This window comes from Anguilla anguilla, chromosome 8 (genome assembly GCF_013347855.1).
Source record: "Anguilla anguilla isolate fAngAng1 chromosome 8, fAngAng1.pri, whole genome shotgun sequence".
Lineage (NCBI taxonomy): Eukaryota > Metazoa > Chordata > Actinopteri > Anguilliformes > Anguillidae > Anguilla > Anguilla anguilla.
In genome coordinates this window covers 21,486,018-21,507,420 of record NC_049208.1, presented here as the reverse complement: position 1 = coordinate 21,507,420, position 21,403 = coordinate 21,486,018, and the positions used below count along the sequence as shown (strand labels likewise).

General features: G+C 41.2%; 1 protein-coding gene across 2 annotated transcripts in view; it reads right to left on the bottom strand.

Moving 5' to 3' along the window:
* Nucleotides 1-1,898: 1,898 nt before the first annotated feature.
* The window catches only part of wnt3a (wingless-type MMTV integration site family, member 3A), a 36,414-nt gene continuing 16,909 nt past the window's right edge, over nt 1,899-21,403 (bottom strand). For both annotated transcript variants that reach the window (XM_035430714.1, XM_035430713.1), the window contains exons 2-4: nt 15,795-16,036; nt 3,440-3,705; nt 1,899-2,667 (exon numbers count right to left, since the gene is read on the bottom strand). In XM_035430714.1, coding sequence (XP_035286605.1) covers nt 2,188-2,667; nt 3,440-3,705; nt 15,795-15,921 — 873 coding nt within the window. In that variant the 5' untranslated portion in view covers nt 15,922-16,036 and the 3' untranslated portion in view covers nt 1,899-2,187. The remainder of the gene's footprint in view (nt 2,668-3,439; nt 3,706-15,794; nt 16,037-21,403) is intronic.

Below are 21,403 nucleotides of genomic sequence, written 5' to 3'. Positions count from 1 at the left end.
ACAACAGATTTAAAAGTGCCGTAAGTTGCCAGGAATTTGGTCAAGAAAGCTCTGAACAGCCATTTTAAACTCCATTAACCTGAAAACGCACTAATTTGCATGTACTGCCAGAAATACCACCCCACTCTGGTTTTGTCACCAAGAAGTCGACATTTAAACAGACTGGGAGCAGCACTGGGCTGTTCTCTTGACCGCTGCTGACAGCATTACTGGGGTGCTACTAAATGAGGATACATTGAAGTTTTTCTCTGTTCACAATACTGAAGTGCCCGATTGTTTTAACATATTTAAATTTTCCCTCAATCTTCTCTTCAGTTTGAGTTAAAATTAATTAGTCTTTGGGAAATGAATGTTTCCAACATCTTACAATGGCCAACAAAACAAACAGCTGTAGCAACAAACCAAAAAGTGAACCTATAACAACCTATAATTGTGGCATTTGAACTTGCAGTTTGTTTCTCATACACACTACCAAAATCTAAAGTGGAACAGAGGGAAAAATGTATTCAGGGCTCAATCTTGAGTTTGCCAAAAAAAAAAGAATGAAAAATGAAAGAAAGGAAATACATTCACACAGGTGCAAGTGCATTCTTACCCAAAATATTAATAACTGGTTAACACTATGTTTAATATAAAAACAACCACTCATTCAATTACCATGCTCGATAACACTTTAAATATCTGATGTGTGCTTTTGAATGTGTTCCAGTAAGATGTTGTGAAAACATTTATTCATGAATTTACCGGTAGTCAAAGGGTAATGCTCATCATTATTCAAAATTTTGTGTCCATCATGTATATGGATATGTATAAAGACAAAAGGTTGTATTATTTTACTTCCTGAGTGCATATCCATAATTTGCACTCTGCTTCTCGGAGGCAGTGCAAATATAAGACCTGGTGCCAGCTACTTTGCATTAAAATCAATAGTGACTATGAAATATATTATTACTAATGTAACAAAGTTGAGTGCCAGGTTAGATATTTTAGACTCAGCATTTATATTTTTGCTCTCACTATATTGTCTAAAAAAGTTAGAGGAATGTGAAACTACTAATATCATGCAAATTATTTTCTAATACTCCCTAGAGGTCAGCTCTCATCTAAAGTACAGAATATGCATGCAGTTTTGTGTCAGTTGGTGGATACTGAAGGTAGATTTACAGTGTCTACAATGTTTACCTCTGAAGGGCATTTGAGGTCTTAATATATGGGTATGCACCCACCAAAAAGTGCTGTGATCAGTTGTTACTTGGTCTGTGAAACAGCACTAAATATAAATTTGCTCATATTTTTTTTTTCTGGCACACAGATTCACCTTTATACATGTCCATGTACATCATGGCACATCAAATCATTGAGTTCCCCTTTGAAGAAAAATAAAAAACAGCATTTTGAGAGGTGGATTTTGAAGAGTATTCAGAATGTCAATGAAACGCATTGGAAGACAAATACAACAAGCTCCAAGAAGCATCTGAAGATTTATGGGGTTCGGACAGTGTAGCTCCCTGCATTCTTGAGACGACGACCCAGGAAGATCCCTGAGGCAGTGCCCCCATTGGAATTCACAAAGCCACGTGTCACGCACAAAAAAACAAAAACACTTTAAACGGTTTCTCATTCTTTTTTTTGTGTGTGTGTGTGTGACAATTGTTTGAGATCGCAGGCGCCTGAGACCCCTCACTTGTAGTCCCATTCATCCCTTTCAGCACTCCCCCCCTCCAAAAAAAAATCTTGCATCAAAAAACTGAGTCCTTGATTCCTGTTGTAGAGTGAGTGGTTTCCTCAGTGCTCTCTGTGCAAGCTGGAGCTTCAGTCAGTCAGTCCTCCACAGAGGTTACCCACATACAGGTTTCTCAACCTAGCAACAAGGGGAGGTGGGGGGGGGGGGGGGGTGGGGGGTTACCTAGGACCAAGGCTAAATATCTTTGCCAAATGGCTATCGCCTACGCCGATTATATTCGTGGAGCGGTCTGCTCAATTCTGCACAGGGTTTTTTTGTGTCTTTCGTGTGTAAAAAAGCCGCAAGAAAAGGCCACATCTCCTCCTCACTCGAGACGAGCGTCAGCAAAAGGGTCTTGAGCCTTCTGGCTCCGTCTGCTGCCTTCTTCTCTCAGTTGAAACGGTTTCATCAGAGGAGGGGATCAGATAGGAGCGCAGCACGGGGTGGTGGGGGCAGGGGGGGCCCTATTTGCAGGTGTGGACGTCGTAGACCCGCACGCACTCCTGGCAACTGACGTAGCAGCACCAGTGGAAGATGCAGTGGCACTTCTCCTTGCGCCTCTCCGTCCGGGTGTTGTGGCCCCGGCCACAGCAGAGGAGGTCGCAGCCGTCGATGCCGTGGGACGTCAGGTTGCAGGCGCGGTCCCGCGTGCCGAACGACCCCGTCTCGGGGTTGGGCTCGCAGAAGTTGGGCGAGTTCTCGTAGTAGACCAGGTCGCGCTCGGTGGGCGGCTTGAAGAAGGTGTACTTGGGCCGCAGAGTCTCCACCCACCCCCGGGACTCCCGGTGCTTCTCCACCACCATCTCCGAGGCGCTGTCGTACTTGTCCTTCAGGTAATCGCCGATCACCCGGAAGTCAGGCTGGGACCACCAGCAGGTCTTGACTTCGCAGCTCCCTGACAGACCATGGCACTTGCACTTCAAGTGCATGTGGTCATTAATAGACTGAGAAACACAAGGAGGGAAGTCTTAAAAATAACATTTTAGCCCCCAAAGGGCTAAACATAATAAAATAACAAATGTGGTGCCGAAACAGTGTTTTTTTATTAGTATAGTTGCTGGCTACATCCTATTACTGTAATGTTATGCATATTAGTTTGAAACCCTCCCAGAAAAGGCTATTACTGCCACTTCAGAAACATTCATAAATGGCAGTACAGGTTGTGTTTTGGTAAATAATTTAGGTCAGGGCTTTAGTCTGAACTGTAAACACAGTGATGGACTCAAATGTCTTTTTGCTATTTCATTCGTGTTTATTTAGTACTAAATTGTGAAACTTATCTTTCATATTTATCTTTCATATTTAAAGAAATATGAATACACTGTACTGTAAAATGCAATCTTCATAACTAGTCTGGAGATTATATTTAATATAAAATATATTTTTCTTTTTCTTTTCACATATAATAATGATAAGTTGACTTCAGATAATCGAGTAATTTATCAATGTGTATTTCATCATAAAAATCTAAACACTCCATATTATGGTGCCAAATAGTGAATAGCATTCTGACTCCTATTCCATTGACATACAAAATATTACATTTTAAAAGGCATATTTTGTGTTCCTCATGATGTAAAAAGTAATTATTTCTGTGGAATTCAAAAGTGAGAGAGATTTATTGAGGACTGCTGCCCAGGTCTTACAGTGTACGTATAAATGATTATGAGGATAAATAATTTGTGTGTATATCTGTCCCGAGTAGGTGTTCTTTACCGTGCGTCCGGCCTCGTTGTTGTGTCGGTTCATGGCGGAGCGCGCATCGGGCCGGTTCTCCCTGGCGTCGGCAAACTCGCGGGACACCATGCTGCCGAACTCCACGTCCTCGCTGCAGCCGCCCCACTTCCAGCCCTCCCCAGGGGGGCCCTTGTGCCGCGTGTCGCAGCCGCAGATGGTGGCCGAGCCCTCGGCGCAGGAGCGCGTCACCGCGAAGGCCACCCCGGCCGAGGCGATGGCGTGCACGAACGCCGACTCTCTCGTGGCTGCGGGAACGAGACAGAGGAGAGGGAGTCGCTCAGCTTGCGTTGCAGTGAAGAGGCCCAGCTTAATGTCAGAGTGAAGTTTATGTACAGAAACGTCGGGTTCTACCACTGAAATCTCTCCATACATCTCCATATATGTCTACTTTATGATAAATATAGAAGGACATAAGGGAGGAGCAAAACTATTATGATTTACTTCTCCATTAAATATAACACCTGCTATAAAATGATAATTGAAGATAATGCCGTCACTCATTTTTACTGGCTTTCTGCATATGCTCCAGTTGCCAATTCAGAGTCTTTACAGTGACTTTTAAGATGATTTATTCCATGCCCTTACTATGGACATCTTATGTACCTTTTTATCTTACTACTTCACATATTGTTGATTTTCAAAGCTGGATACTGATGCAATTCCTTGCTCAGGGGTAAAACAGCATTGCTATCTCCTGCAGTTGAACCTGCAGCCTTCTCTAGGAGAAGACTTTCTCTCTGTACATTGCGGGATTACTTTGGTTCCTGTTTGTTTTTCCATCGCAAAGAAATGATCTGCCTACCACTAACAGAGATTTATAATTTATTTACTAACCCATTGATAATCTTTTACTGAACTACAGATGCTAACTACAATGATATTAATCATAAACTATTACTTGACTCAAATTCCAGATGCGAGTCCTGTAAAAAGTCAGGCACTGAAAAGTCAGGGAGTATCGATCGAGTCCAGTCGGGGGGCCATGGGTTTCAGGAAGGACAGTGGGAGAGCCGTCTAATTCCACAAGGAGAGGGCATTTAAAGGATTGCACAGTGCCTGGTACACAAATACGTAAGTGATTGGTAGAATGAGGGCCATGCAGCATTGGTTTTACACCGTCAGCCAGTGAGTCACTGCAGATCAGGAACATCCGCACGCTGATGGTAAAAGACTTCTGCCAGAGCTGTAATTAATGGGTTCAATTAAGCTTCTGAAAGGTTATGCAATAGACAGCCTTTCTAGACGTGTCTGGGAAACAATGGCGACATTCACACACCAAACTGCAGTTGGCTCGACGCTCGTATTTACAAACAGTGCTGGTTACGCTTGTCGGTAGCGCACACAAATTTTGTTAATGCCATAATAGCAAAGCTTTGTGCTCCTGGTGGACTGTCTCTGACGCTAGTATGAAGCTCCTAGAATATATGTTCTTGTGATCTTTCAGATCAGTTCTCACTCTATGGTAGTGACTACAAGCATTAAGGTGTGTTTGAGGTTTTGTCAAAGCTTATGTTCTCATGTTCCTGCACACACAAACACATGCATATATGAACGAATGTACTCGCAGGCATACTCAGGCTCACCGCAAATGTAGACGAAGAGAAACCAACGACTTGTTAGAGCTGTGTCCTAAGTCATTATACAAGCAAATGTTGGAGATTACTTGCATTTGTGTTCATGTATCAGTATGATCTAACTTTAGAGTGGAACAATTGATGATGACCTATATCTCAATAAAAATTTCCAACTCATTGCTTTGTCAAAACACATAGGCTACCTTTAACATGTCTGAACAAAGAAAAAACTCGCTATGACTATAGCTTGTCTTATTCCAATGAAATAATCATGTGGCAACATAGTGTACAGTATGGTTTTCTTTTCTGTATTCATGTGCCTCCCTCAATCTAGGACCTACAAATTGATGTGCATATATTTCCTTGTCTTGCTACATTTAAAATGTTGACAATGAAACATAAAATAAAATTTTAAAGTAAAACAACTTAAGTAATTATGGGGGTGGTGGGTGTAACTAGTTTAAAACAGGCCTTTAGGATTTCTAGCCTCCTGCTCCTCATTTCTTCACTTTCAGAGGTGCACTTCATTGAAACACAGTTCCCGGATCTTGTACGGTCTTGCAGTGAAGACAGCGTGAGCGAGAAGGTAGCGGGATTTCAACAGTCTCCTGCCCCGCTGCAGGCTTCAACCAGCAGACATATTAGGGGCATCGAGAGTGGTGATGCAATAGACGCCCGTGGCATCTGCCCCCGTGTACTCCACAGTGTCTGGCGTGGCTCTGCACCAGGCCCGGTGTCTCGGCACGCTCGATTGTCTCGCGTCGGAATGACTTCAATTCAGCCTTTTTTTTTGTTAACGATATTCCTTGAAGCAGAAAAAAAAAACCCTTCGCTGGCATTCCCTTCTCTGCCTCTGAAAGGAAGGCGTGACCCCATTGCAATTTGAGAAATGAATAAAAATCAATTATTCTTATAAACCCCACCCCACTCCCCCCTCTAAAAAAAATAACTTCCCCACCTGCAAAACCGGGCCATGATAATCCTGTATTTCCCATTAGTCGCTAATTTGGTCGAGCGGAATGGCTTTTTACAATCTCCCAGCCGAGACGCGGGGTGGCCGGAGGTGTGAATAGTCGGGGCGTGAAAGACTCCCATTCAATTTCCATTTAAAACCGTGGAGTCGCCCACTTTTTATTATCAGGAAGCCAATAAAGTGAGGGGCTGGCTCCTCCCACTCGGTGACAATGATGCTGCAAAGACTGAGGAGTCGAAAAGGGTGGGGGGTGGGGGGGGGGTGGGATTAGCCGGGAACGGATGAGAAGAGTCAGAGAGAGAGAGAGAGAGAGAGAGAGAGAGAGAGAAAAATGTACAGACGCAGAGGAGGCGGGGATTCGGCCCACCTGAGAAAGGAATGCGCCACTGGGCCTAAGTGGACTGATCGCTTGTGACAGCACACTACTAACCCCTCCCCTCCACCACCGCCGCCACCGCCACCGCCACCACCTCCACCACCTCCACCATCTCCTCCCCTCCCCCTCCCAACACACTTTGCTGGACCCCGGTATGGCAAGTGGTCCGTATTACCTGCTGGGGGCCTGAATCCTCCATTGTGCTGCCACTGTCACGCCCTGTTAGGTCCACAATGGCCCCAGATATTTTATATGAAATTTGCCCTCGCCAGTGATTAGTGGGGACCAAGTTAAGTCATAGCAACAGAGAACTATGCATTGGCCGGACCCCGCTTGTCGGCAGACGGGGAAATCCCTATTCAAACGGTTTAATAAAACAATCTAGAGGGCGTGTGAATGGTGAAAAGCGCTTTCTCTCCGGCTTAATCTCATGGTTGCGGAGATATTGTGCTCCAAGCCGGGCCCAGCGGGGAGTGGGCTAAGGTCCCCCCATCAACTCCATTTACTGCACCCCTCCTTTCTTTCTTGCAGAGAGTTAATGATATACCGGTGAGCTAGCCTCCCCCCAGCATGGAAAAACATGCATTTTATGAAAAGGAGGGACCTCCTATCACATCCTAAATGGTAACAGTTTCTCAACTAAAGGTCAGAGGTCATAACCTGAATTCCCTGACCTTTTCATGGGGTGGTTAAGTTGGGCATTACCACTGAGGAGCATGTTAAGTGCAGTTTTTCCTCTTATCATTAATTAAAGAGGCTATTACGACAGATATTTAAAAAAATTGGCAGACACAGGTAATCACATCAGTCTAGACTGATGATAAACAATACTTATAGTGTAATTTACATATAAGCAATAATTCAAATTATAGGTTTGTTTTAAAAATGCATTTCAGATCTTTGCAAACTAAACAACAATTAAATTACTAATTAGTGCATTTCATCTAAAGGGAAAGTTCACTTTCTGGAGACTTTTGATATTATTTCAGTTTTAGTGCATGCTTTCTACTGGCCCGGCCAGTTTTGTGTGCAAAGAATGTTATTTTCAATATTTAAAGAAGTTTCTGATGACCAACCAAATTTGAATTACTGATACAGATTTGTGTTTTAAAGCAAAATAATTTACTTTATGTAACTCCAAAGCAGTTTTTACAGTGACGTTATGAGGTTGTTCTTGTGTATAGTGCCTGACTATATATTTTTCCAAATTATGTTTAAACTTCTTTTCTGTTGGAACTATTTGCTATGATGCATGCAGTCTGAGACTGCTGCACTCAATGAAAAGAGCTGCATGGCTTCCTATGTCAACAGTACTACATGTGGAGAGAAGCAAATTACAGCACGAGAGAGAGGACCTCAAAGCACTAACAAATCATCAGGACTGAAAATGGTCTGTTCCTGTGCAATTCCAACTTGTGGGGAAAAAATATCAAATGGTCTTTGTGTCACTTTCACCAATTACTTTTACATAACTAAGGTCAATTGAAAGTGGGCCAGTTGTCCACAACTGGGGTATTAGCAAGCCAATTTAACTTTCCTCTTTGAGCTCTAAGCCTCTATCCACTTGTAAATTCATTCATAAATTTGTGCTAGAAAAAATAAGATTTGGTGACTTAGCTGAAACTATCACCGTCAAACATAATCGTATCATTAAATTCAAATTTAACTTCTGTAGCTTGCTTAGCCCATACCCATGGAAGTGAAGAGCTCACGTCACTTTTGAACTTAGAAGGAGTCTAAGACAAGCGGGCTTTCTGGGTGTTCTGAGCATGCTCAGACGGCCATGCTGGACCACGCAGAGCACATGCGCGAATTCTCTCCTTTCAACAGGGCCGGATTCCTCCGCCGTGTGTTTTGACACTTCGGTTAATGTAAATGAATGATCGCTGATGCAGACATGGCCCCAGGGAGGTCCTGGGAAATGGACAGATGGGGGCGGGGCTTGGAACCGCACCTGAAAGAGGGCTGATTACACACCCACACTCGACAGTATTGCCCGACCCTCCTACCCAGGCCCGGTTCGGGAGGCTAAAGCACCTCAAAGCGCAATCTCCAAGCTGCCTGACCTTCAACAACGCTCCAAAATATGCAGATATTTTCAATAAACATAGAGATTTCAATCATATACAGCTGTTGGGATCTGAAGTCTGAGAAAGTCAGAAGCGATCATCAGAAATCACACACCTCAGAAACAATGAAAAAAACAGATGGATGGATAAAGCACAGATGAATGGTGGATGGATGAATAAGTGTGTAGCAATAATACTTTTAAAGATATGTTTTGCGTGCCTAACCAAAACCCTTTTTAGTGAAATCAAAGAGACTATGACCTGAAAGAGCGAGAGAACTGGTTTGTTCAAAGAGAGTGAACTTCACAACCAGCCATTGCAAAAACCTGAGATGAAATGTGAATTAATACGCAGTCATGTTTTCATGGGGCATAGTTTCCACACAACGTTTCTACATACTCTGCACCATAATTACACAGTGGGAGTGTATTCACTTTTCAGCTTCGTTTTCGTCTTGACAGTCAGTGAAAGCCAACTGGATTTGCTCTGATGCCAGAGAGTCTGACAGTCCTAATACTGACCTGACCTTGAACACACACTGAGGACTCTTGCCTTGGGTTTAACTGCGGGTTTCTCAGGAAGTGCAGAAATTTCCATTAATCATTTGGTTTTCATACTTTGGAAAGAGCATTTTCTATATGCTATATGCTTTCTATATTTCTATACCAATTTTTCACCGGAAACATTCAGACAGTTCTGACCACCAGTGCCCCATGCTACCAGTCTACCCTCCTACCAGTATGCTCCCAATTCTGCCAGTACAGTAAAGGAATATGTATTCATTACAAAAACAGATTTTTCTCTAAATAACATTTTGTATCATATCTGCAAACAACTTTATTGTCAGGAAAATTTGAACAAAATGGTTCAAGTGGTGGGTTGTCAAACAAACACCACTGTACTGAGCAGGGCTAAAAGACACTGCAATGAAACACAACAGTTATATGACCAAAAATGAATTATCTCATTTTGTCACTCTTCTTAACTTGACCAAACAATCAGACACAAATCAATCATTGGGCATCAATGGTCTGCCAGACATTCGACCCCACGCTGGAGCGGGACCATTATTTTTAGAGTTTTCATTCAGTTGGCTACCTGCTCTGTGTGAACTCCCAGAGAAACTGAGAATGACTTTTGCATGCAATGACCTCTCGCTATCCATCATTCATACTGTAGCTCCAGAGGATTCTACTCATCCTCAGGCAAAAAACAACTTTTCACAAGATGAAGCCCAGATTCTGTGCTCTGTCCTTAACTTTCAGGAACAAACTTTTTTTTTGTCAGTATCAGTGACCACCATGTTCCGGATTTACATGGTGATGAAAACAGTCAGTTAAATCTGTTCATCAAAGATTATGAAATTGAGGGGGTGATTGCATTTAGCCTCTGTTCTGTGTTGACATGTGGTGTCTCGTACCAGTACTGGCAAGACATGCTCGCGTCCGCATTTGCCAAAATGTGCATTCGAGCAGATTGGCAGTAATGGGCTAAGAGTGGGATGCAAAGCCCTTGGGGCTGAGTGATCCTTTCACCCCCTCACACACACCACACACACAACACACAAAAACCTTGAGAAGACAAACACACGCCCGTCTTCACGGCAGACAAACAGACAAGCCGGAACAATGCGGATGCATGGACGCGTACAAGCATCAATCAAACGAAACGAAATAAAAAAGTGCTACTACTAAGCCCCATCAAAAGGCCGTGAGCCAGACTCATCCCTTCTCTGACAAAGGGCTTAATCCGGGGGCTTTGACCTTTCACATTATCAGGGGCCATGGTGACCTTAATCCAATCAAAATGATTAACTAAAGCTGGGACCTAAAAAAGCTGAACCCCCCGCCCCCCCCCCCCACCACCACCACCACCACCACCACCACAAACCCCCTTCCCACTCCTCCTCAAGCCTCAGCTATTTAGGGTTGAGGGGGAATGGGGGAGTCACAGTGTATTTACAAGACAATGGAGCTGGTCTGTGAACCCATATCATTACTGGCCCTACTTGAGTTCAAGCCTTCTCCATCATTGTAACAATCACTCAAGAGTTTATTAAAAGCTATTGCCCCCCCAACCCCACCTCCTACTGCAGTAAACATTAGTCTTTTTTCAGGCCTGGTTGACAGGTTAAGAAATGACCCCCGCATCCCCGATCCCTGCCCCCTCTTCTTCAAGCCCTATCCAACTCCTCTCTGAGTCTGGTGACTTATTTGGGGGTAACAGCTATCCTGAGTCCACCATGCTCAAAGGATTCAGTGCCAATTATAGCATCTTGACATTGTTTATTTGTTTGCCCTGGTTAGGCCAATGAAACTGATGCACTGGGGGCCAGTTTGATGTAGACATATTTTGCACTCCGTGTCAGGTTTATGACCAGCATTTAATCATGTTTATTATAGGTGTCTTAATGATGTATTTCAATCAATGATGACCTACATTTTCAGTTACATTTTCATCTTTCAAGCCCGCCTTTTTCATTTCAAGATCTTTTTGAAGATGTCAGATTGCCTGGATATTACATTATTATACTAGCTATAATTTATCTCTTCCAGCTGAATTCTGCTTTGTCTCGGATTTGTTACATCAAAGGTTTGGTCTATATATGTATATATATATATATATATATATAATAAATGTAGAAATAAACATCCAGAATATCTGACATCATGATATGCAGTGGATAAAACTGGTCTCTGAATAGTCTTCAGGATTTATCTTTTTAAAATAAATTCACAAAATCTATTGTTTCATTATTCAATGATTAATTTTAGGTTTTCTGAACTTAAACATACCCCAATAATCCTACCAAACACAACAAAACATACGTTCCCTTCAAGACTCATATGTAAATGGTTGGTATATCCAACCTTCATTCTGTTTACTCATGAACAAAACTACCAGCCATAGGCCACAGGCAAACAAAGTCCCTGTTTTTATCCCATATAGAATATGAAATGCATAGGATGAAAGTGATTTCAGAAGCGTGGTGATCACAGTGTGGGTGACCTGAAAAGCTATGAGGCTAGGGTGGGAAAGTACAGGGCAGCACACCATGGTTATCAGGGCCTTGATTGTGGGTTTGCTCCTGCTGGTGGTACATCATTTCATGCACAGTGAAGTATGGACCACTCCAGCAAGTCCTGTCCTCAGTCAACAAGAGGCATTTCCTGACTGAGAGATGATGGAAGGGACTTAAACTTTGTCAAGTTATGAACAAGGCCATATGATATACCTTACCAAAACTGGTGCATTATAAGCCATGCAGTGAACTTATTTTCAGTTGGCTATATATATATTCTAAAAGAACAAAAATCAATAGTGAGGTCCGAATGAAATTTAAAATCAGTCTTTAACTTGGCTTTCAACACCACATTTAAGGCATAATTATTTTTAGTTTAAATAATTTTATTGTTATCATTTTTATCATTGCCTGATAATAAAAATAATTTTTTATAAATGTTACACTGCTTTAGACAGTACTTTCTGAAATGCTGATTCATCATATTACTAATGAGCTGTCTCATTATTATTAATAAGCTGTCTAGTGTGTATACAGCCAACCATGCTGAGACTGCTTAAGAATATGCAATAGAAAGAAGAAACAAACATGCAAATATAACTTCAGGGTAACACTTTACGATAAGGTTACATGAATTGGCATTAACTAATTAGCTGTTAACATGAATTAATGATGTACAAACACATTAATTAAGCTGTACAGATGAACTTTTCAGTACTTAATAGTTCACAACTACATTAGTTAATGCCAATTCATGCGACTTTATTGTAAATGTTTACCAACTTTTGATTATTGTATGGTATTATGGAGAAAAGCTGGCATCAGCAGAGTCTAAAATATTTTGCCAGAGGAACAAAAAGAGCTGAAAATATGACTCCTCTGCATGAAAACCAAGGGCTGCGGTTTGTGTTCCCTTCCAAAAATGTTAATAGAAGATGATTTGAATTGTGTGTGACAGACCTGCGTGTGTGTTCTGAAATGTTTTGTTTCGTTTTTGACACCGCCACTGCTACTCACTGAAAGGGGCTGATTAATATATCAAATAACAACTGTCCTCTTTCGAACCCTCATCTGACTGTGGATTTAAAACTGTGGGATATGCGTTTATTGCTGCACTTATAAAAATAACCTCTCAGGAAAGGGGGAATTGTAGGGAATTCCCTTTGAGAAACAAAACACACCCAACCAAATGCACATACATCATTCCACCTATCAAAACATCTCCACAGCCGAGTGGCTCAAACTGACTGCAGTATTTAAAGTAGGATTTAAAATTCCATGAGAAATTAAATGTAGAAATAATATGACAATATTTAGAATTGTAAAAGTAAGCTCACTGAAAGTTCTGAAGAAGGATGTGCACCATTGGTAATAAAAAGACAACTACTCTGGATGGACAGAAAAATAAGTTGTTGAAAACTGACAAGAGCACTGAGTTTACTTAACACTTAAATGAGTATACTTAGACTATTAAGCCAATTCAATCAACAACAAAACAATTGTCAGCAGCAAATGAATAACAATCATTGTGAGAAAGGGGATTTTTAGATCTAAGCATTTACAGTATATTCTATTTTACAAATATGTGAATCAGAAATTAAAGCAAGAACAAAATTACCAGAAACACAGTATCTATAAATAAGGAAGTCACTGTTTAATATTCCTTTAAATGAGTTTTCCAGCTATTCCTACCATCACAATCTATTATTTATTATTTTTCAAACAGTATTAGCTTTAAAACAAGGTTACAGAAAATTATATATCATGCTAAATACAATTACTAAAATATAAAGGTTACTGTTAGAACTGTATACTGTGTAACTGTTAAAACTCTTTCTTCAGTTTTACTTTTTTCTGAGGGGTAACTGTCTCTCATCAGTCTTTGTGACTCTGTGATGTGGCTGTCGGGCATGGCTATGCAGAAGGGGATGAATGAAGCTCAGGAATTCTTCTCCTGCTGTTTTTTGCTGCCCCTGTTACTCTCTCCTCTGACTGGAGACCATAAAGCAATGCTTCGGAGCCCTTTTAGGCCGTGCAGGAGAGGTCAGATTGGATCTGTCAGCACAACAATTTGTGCAGTGACGGGAATCTGATCGGCAACCCCTGCTGTCCGTAATGCTGTGGTGAGTTTCTGGACCACTCCCCCAGCTAACTGCACTGATCTAAGGGTTCGCTCAGCTTCATAAAGCAACTCTTTAGTGATGATCAGTCCTCAGTCTGATTTATGTCGCCACCTCTAATGAGGTGATCAACATAAGTGTTTAATCAGTTTTACGCACCGTAACTAATGTGGTTTTCAGTGTGTCGATTGGATCTGTAATATGTTTCTCCTGCATGTTGACTAGGGGTTGTTTAACACAATACGCTGTGTTGATCATCTCTATGTATTAGCCATCTCTCACACAGAGCAGCTTCTGGAAGCCTCTCTCAGGGAGCCTCAGGTCTGGACCGCAGGTGAGGAGGTGACACCTGACCCCCAGACCATCTGCCCAAAAGGTGGGCGGTCTCCAGGGTGAGTCATTAATGATGGTGTGTCTCACAGCTCAAAGAGGAGGAGGAGGTGGATGGCATTAAGCTTTGGATTAGTGGGAAATGGCAGGCCTTGCTTACATGCTGGGTCAACCATCCGCTGATCAAGAAAACTCTTCTGAAAGCATAACTGATTCTCCCCCAACTTTCTATGACAATTCTACACAGTAAAACATTCAGAGTTAAATCAACTATTACAGAGTGAAAATGGTCCCTACTTGGACTCACATCTACTCTGTTTGAGTTGAATTAACACTTTACTGTGTACTATTGTGACCAGAAAAAAATATTTGTGTTTTAATGAGCTCCACTTTAATACACCTCCTCCATGATAACCCTGAAAATGATGCTCTATTACTGAAGAGTGGGTGTGACCTAACTAATGTACGCAAGCACCGTATTACCGCTAACTGCAGTTTACAAAAAAAAAAAAAAAGAGCCATCTTTGGCTCTCAAACACAAAAACTGCAAGTTGAGATGTCACAAAATAAAGAACATGTTTGTGTCCATTCCAGAGAAACTGAAAGCCACTGACCAATCCGCTGAATGGGGACCAACAATAGCACATAGTGAAAGCATACCCAAGGCAGATTGAGGCAGATTGAGTTTAAGGCTAGCTAGACATGTGTGCCATAATGTCATTAACAGGACATCAACAAGAGGACGGTGAAATGGCAGCAGCAGCCAGCTCTGCACTAGGCTGTTTCTGTTTATTTTTCTTAACTGAATCTATCACTGTCAACAAATAAATCCAGTAATGAACAGCTGTAAGCTTATTAACAAATACTATGCCCATTCAACGAAACACTGTCACCGGGTTTTTGTTTTTGTTTTATTAAATTGTCATTTGTGTCTTCTTTTTTCCTGCTGTAAAAATCAACTACTGTCAATAAGTTAAAGAAAGGAAGCAATGCAAGCTAAACCCAAAACACAATCCAGTGTGATCACTTTGATGCCTGTAAATGTTGTGTTTGCATTGGACATGGCAGTACATGAACTGGTGCTGCATGTACACACTGTGCATGCATGGCTCTTTAGAATGGGTGTTGGCAGCCAGGCTGCTGTAAGGGTTAAATGTTGCATCACTGCACACCATGCATTGCTCGACCTGACAGCCAAGAAATGATTATAGCTTTTCTCTGAGCACTAGCTTCACTTAAAAAAAGAGAAACGTGTGAGGACAAAAAGAAGAAACACCTGTGTTGTTAAAGGCAAACAAAGCCAACACTAATGTTGCCTCTAATACACACTTTCTGGAGTCTTCCAGACACGCTGTTTTCAGTCCTGGCCTTGTTGTCGTAAGTTTAGACAAGCTGACTATACATTTTGACATTTTGACCACAGTCATATAAAATGTTTCAAAAAGGAACAGGAAAAAGACAGCCCCGAACTGTATAAAAGTGTCAACTGTTTTGTTCAGAAAGGGGAATACCGTACATCTTAACACTAGGTTGTTCACGCAGCTAGACTCTGACATCAATTACTTCCGCATTTCCAACATGATGTCAGTCAGGGCACTGGGCAAGCTGTTTCTGAATGGAGTAGAATTTCACTCTCAAGGAGTAAAATATTTCTTACAGTCACAATCTGGGGACAGGAGTCATAAACGGAATGGAGTGTGGGATGGAGCCTAAGTCGCGTAGACAACCTTACAATGCAGAGAAATACATTCAGTAGAAAAACCCTCACATGCATGCATGTTCTTTCGAGTTGCAACATATGGCTGCAAATGAAATGGAAATCACCCCAACCATTAATCACACATGTATGGCACGCTTTGCGTGCTCTTACCTTTGTCCAGCACGGGTCCGAAGATGGCAAGGTTGTCATTGATGGTGGTGCAGTTCCAGCGCCGGCCGCGGAACTGATGCTGGCACTCCTGGATGCCGATCTTGACGCCCTCGGCCACGCTGGGCATGATCTCCACGTAGTTCCGGCAAAACCGCAGCTGCTTGGGCACGAGGCCGGGGATGGAGCCGCACAGGATGGGCTGGGTGCCCAGCGAGGAGTACTGGTGGCCAACCGCGAGTGACCTGTATCAAGGGGGGGGGGGGGGGGGGGTGGGGGAGACATGTGCGTCAGGTGCAGTAATCAAAGCGACCGTCTACCTCTTCCAGGGGCTGTCTGGCCTGTGAGGTCGGATTTAACACGCAAACCCACTCTGGAGCTGAAAAGCTGGGGTTGGCTTCAAGATGAAAGTCCCTGGTGAGCCTAGGGCCATTCATAGACCTGCCTTCACACCTTGGAACCATTCCGCGTAATTACAGGATGCTGCGCGGCCCTTTAATGTCCACACGCTAAACAGGTCTTTGGCTCGCTGAGATACGGTGGCACTGCAGTGCCGCGGCTTTGGCTTCACAGAACTTCGGAGTTTTATGACCCTCCTATCCTACAGTAGCTGACGTGCTAGGACTCCTCCTGGGGTGGGTGAGGGTAAGCCTGCATTTGTGTGGCCCTGTCTTAATTTTGCAGTGGTTTTCAATTGTTTGACTAGAACAAACATGCAGATGGTGCTGCAGTAGAGATTGATTGCACAGAGACGGGTTCAACACTAGAGATGGGGTGGCCCACAGACCCATGTTTTAAAACCTGCAGTCGCAAAAATGGCAGTTCCTTCAGCACAACCAGAGATTTGTTTGAATTGTTCCGGCTTGAAGTTGGCATACAATACAAGAAGGGCTCTACTGTTCATAATTCTCCAAAGTGCCACCCCTTCTTCGCAGCAGGACGTCATGGGGGAATTCTACCGATTCACATTTTGGCTCGTTTTCTGAGGACACCTGAGTACAATTTCATTATATTCATAACATAATTATATGTTCATGTATCCCAGACAATCCTTATAAAAACAGTGCTAAAAACCAAAAGCTCATGGACAAGACTTCACCTCTTCTCATTCCTTTTTATAAAGCATCCTGCAGACCTGCTCCCTCATAGTATATGCATGATTCCTTGGGATTCAATCAGCATTTTTTTCCAATGCATCCAAATGAAAACAAGACCAGGTCAAAACCTAGTATATGGCTGGACCTAACACACTTCATCCGGCCGACCAATGGTGTAACTTCATAACTTGGCCAACCAATGGTGTAACTTCATCACTCAATCAGTCACAGACATTTGTGTTAGTAGGGGTCCAGCCAAAAACGACTCCTGCATCAAACGCATAACTTCTCTGTGTTATTTTAACAATGACATGTTATACAGTCAGGCATATCACTGATTGACCAAAGTCACCTGTTTCAAGTCTCCTTCTATGCTGTGAGGTCTTAAGGTGTCCATGATTAATCAGTGTTAATCATGATTAATCACAAATAGAAGAGTCATGAACACCTTGGAGAGTAATGTTCACCTTGCCCTTGGCAACTAAGACAAAAAATGATAAACATAAATAATTCACAGCAGAACTAATTCAATAAAGAAAAATCTCAAAACTAACGTGTTCCATTTATTCTAAAAAGCAGTATTCTAACATTCTAACAAAGAGTTAGACCAAAGACATTGCAATGTTTACGTTGTTACAGTTCCAGGGGGTATTCCACAAAGCGGGCTTAAAGCAAGTAAAACCCAGAACAGTTCTTTTTACTTCAGGCCATGTTCCATTGCTTACTCTTAGGCATTGCTAAGCAACGAAACCACAAGTCTATGCCCATGTGGCATGGTTGTAACATCTACACATAGAATGTAAACAGATGCACCTCACACATGATTAGCAACTGGCCAGCAAATGACATAAAGCCTACAGAAAATCTGAAAAAGCTGAAAAAGGTTTCTTTACTCTTTCCTTTTGGCATGACTGCATAGACAAAATAAGTGTCAATATGAAGAACCCACAACTCATCCAATCCCACATACGTACCGTTTTTGTCAATAAACGGAAAAAAAACATGACATGGTCTTTTCAACCAACACCATTTTGTCCCTTAAATATTAATTATTTATGTAGTTATTTATCATTGTTACAATTGTATCACACCTCCCTTATAACTGTCCCACACACACTTTGCAGATGTAACAGACTACATTCATTTTTGTTGAAATTGTTCACAAAGCATTTGTGATTGCCTCAAACGTACTGTGGCTCATTGTAATAAACAAGTGTACACTCTTTTTAATGAAGTTTCAGTACCCCAGGGACCACGATGCAGTTTAAAAACAGCCATAGACAATTAAAAATATAAATACAGGAATTAAAATTATTAAATAAAAAAGAAAAAAAAAGACAATGAACTAGAAATGCAAAGTAGGCTATGCATTGTTCCTGCTGCTGGGATCTGATTTAAATTCATAGAGGTCAAAGTGGACAGCATGTGATCCAAGAAAACTGTTGATTGGCTTTTGAATCGGCTGCGATCATGCACGCATTGCTTGGGAAATTCCCAAAATTAACAATCCACTGTATGATGGCCTGCTCTTAACGTTGCAGACGTGGTCTTAGCACGCTGGTGGGGAAAGGCGCAAATGGCAGACTTGTCTAACCTGAAAATTCTAATGAGCTACATCAAAATTGCACTGCGCTATGCGATATTGACTGACACAAGCCCAGCAGCAGCTCGTTTCCCACTTCGGTGTGCAGTGAGTCACATAATTACCAAATGGCTCAGATGCATGAAAATTCATGATGAAATCACCATTTTGCCAGTGCAACAGCTCGCAACATGCCGTGTGCTGGCCGGAAAATGAAGTCGTCAGTCTAACTGGTCAGACTGCAGCAACATAATAATGAGCCATTTCTATATTCACATATACGCAAGCCGCCACCTAGAAATCAATAAAAGCAATCCAGATTTTAAGATGAGTATTTCATGATGTGATGGCAAATTTTTGGTTTTCTGATTCTCATAAGTACACCTTATTTATTGAGAATTAATGCCAATGGAGTTAATATGATTCACTCAAAGACTCTGCCAATACTGGAGTGTGCTGACATGCACATCAACTGGTCTGTTCGCTTCAGCTAGTGTTAAAAGTTCAAAGTTCATAAGTTCAAAGTTCATCTGAGCATGTGCATGGACATGGGCACCGGCCACCCTGTTCAATCTTTCTGACCAAATGAATATTCATAACTTCAATAAAGTCAAATTTTCCATGCACTTTTTTTGTTTCAGAGGACGAAATAGACAATGTAGCTTTTTAACTATTTTAAAGTAAGTATACTGTTAAATATTTTTTCTTTACCACAGTATTCAACTTTGCCCATTATCCTGTCTAGTGGCTGTAAATCTATTGACTACATCATGAACGTGACTTGAATATGAATATAATACTGCTAGCAATATGAAAACTTGTTTTAAAAATGGCAATGTCCAAATTACTGCTATATATATCGGTAACTATATAATTATTAACAATACTCTTCATCTCAAATAAACAACATTTTTTCTAAACAGCCTCATACATGAATTATGATATTATAACATGCCAATAAACAAAATATTTATCTCTCATGTAAAACCTTTCTCGTTCCTGGAAAGAGTTTTTTTTTTTTTTAATAAGAATTGGGGGTTAATTCCATTTAAATTCAGACAATTCAGTTCATTAATTCAATTTCAGTTCATGCCCTGACAGAATCGAAACAGAATTTACCCAAAACTTGGTTTATTTATGTCTCCAAATAATTCAGGAGCAACAATGATATATTTAGAAGCAACAGAGGCCATTTCACGACAAAAATCCACATATTTATCCTATGCTGAAAAAAACATTTTTACTCATGGGTGAAATCACTGGGTTATTCAGAGGAGGTGATTTCTGGATGAAGACCAAGAGTTTCAGTATCAGGGTTTTGAATGTTGTCATTGTGGATAGTGTTGATGCAGAACTGCTGCTGCATCTGGTGCTGTGCACCACATTCCATACCTATGAACATCATCAAATGATAGCCTTCAGAGAGAGAACAATTTGAATAATTACAGGATGGGACTCTACCCCTTATGAAAAAGTAATATTTGAAAGCATATGAAAGTCAATAGTATAATAGTATCCTAATATCTGTATATACGGCATAAATTATGCTGCTAATTATTGTTAAACTATAAAATATATTGCTATTTGACTATATGTGTATAATAATAAGCAGATGTAAGTTATTCATTCATTTATTTATCATATGCACATACACACACACACACAGATTTGTTTTTATCAACCTTACAGCAGGTACAAATATAAACATTAACATTACCTGTGATCTTTCTGATAGGTAAGCCACACAGTAGGTCAAACTAATTATCTTGTTAATGAAAATGTAATAAATTCGTTTTAAGGCATTATGTTGCTATGTTAGGTTACTGATGGGTATATGCCATTGATGAACAATATTCCTAGTTAACCCAAATATTGTATGCACAGGTTGATAATTATAGCACACTTCTCTTAAGTGACTGGATGTCACATTTTATTCCATTGGGTACATTAAGAATTACTTCAGATTCTGATTCAGATTTGGCAGATTCTACCCAACAACTAGGCCAAAAAAAAAAAGACTGGCCCTGCCTTGCGTACTCTGTCAGTCTTATACAATCACTACTGAGATTTCAGAGCATTTTTTCATTTTGTTTTTTTGAAGCCTCTTATTTCTGCACACATTCCTGCTCTCACTGTCCACCTTCTCTTCTATAGCCTTCTACTTCATGTAGCCATTACACAGGAATAATAAAAGCAAACAATTGGTGGTGACTGGTTCAGTATTAGCCTGCCTAATATCAAGTCCTTCAGTTTTTGTAGTGCCACAGTTCTGGACTTGTGACTTTTAGCAGCTAACAAGCATATTAGTAATGCAAGGAATGGAATTTCATTTTGTTAGTGTAATTTTCAGCACGTTTCCTACTGAGCACTGGGTATCTTTGATCTTCAATTGACTTCAGTTTAGGCAAATTGTATAACATTTTCTGTAGTGTCCAACAGATAGTATTTTCACCAAGCTGGTATTTCTGACTCTGAACTTCCTGATTCCTGCTCCTTAACCTCCTAGCGATTCCTCGCTAGGGATGAAATCAAGAAAAGGATGGAGGGAGGGAATCACAACAACCAGTCTGCGGTAGACTTAATTCATAATGATGCCAGAACTGGGAGTAAATTACAGGATGTGCCTCAAAATCTTCTGGGGATTCCACGAATTGTCTGTGTACAAATTATGCTGAAAATTTCCATGGGAAAATAAATAAATCTGAAGCAGTGAATGCGCTAACAGAGCAATACAAGCCAAGCTTGAAAATAAATATAGTTAGGCTTTGTACACCCTGTAAACAGTCTATGGATAAACTGGAGGCAAAGTGTTATGAAAATGAGACTGTATGCCAGCTAGCAAAAATATTACCGTATTCATAACCCTGGCAATAGATAACATATATGTGTGAGTTTAAACACTCAAGAACGTTGCACTATGGGAAGTAGAATCA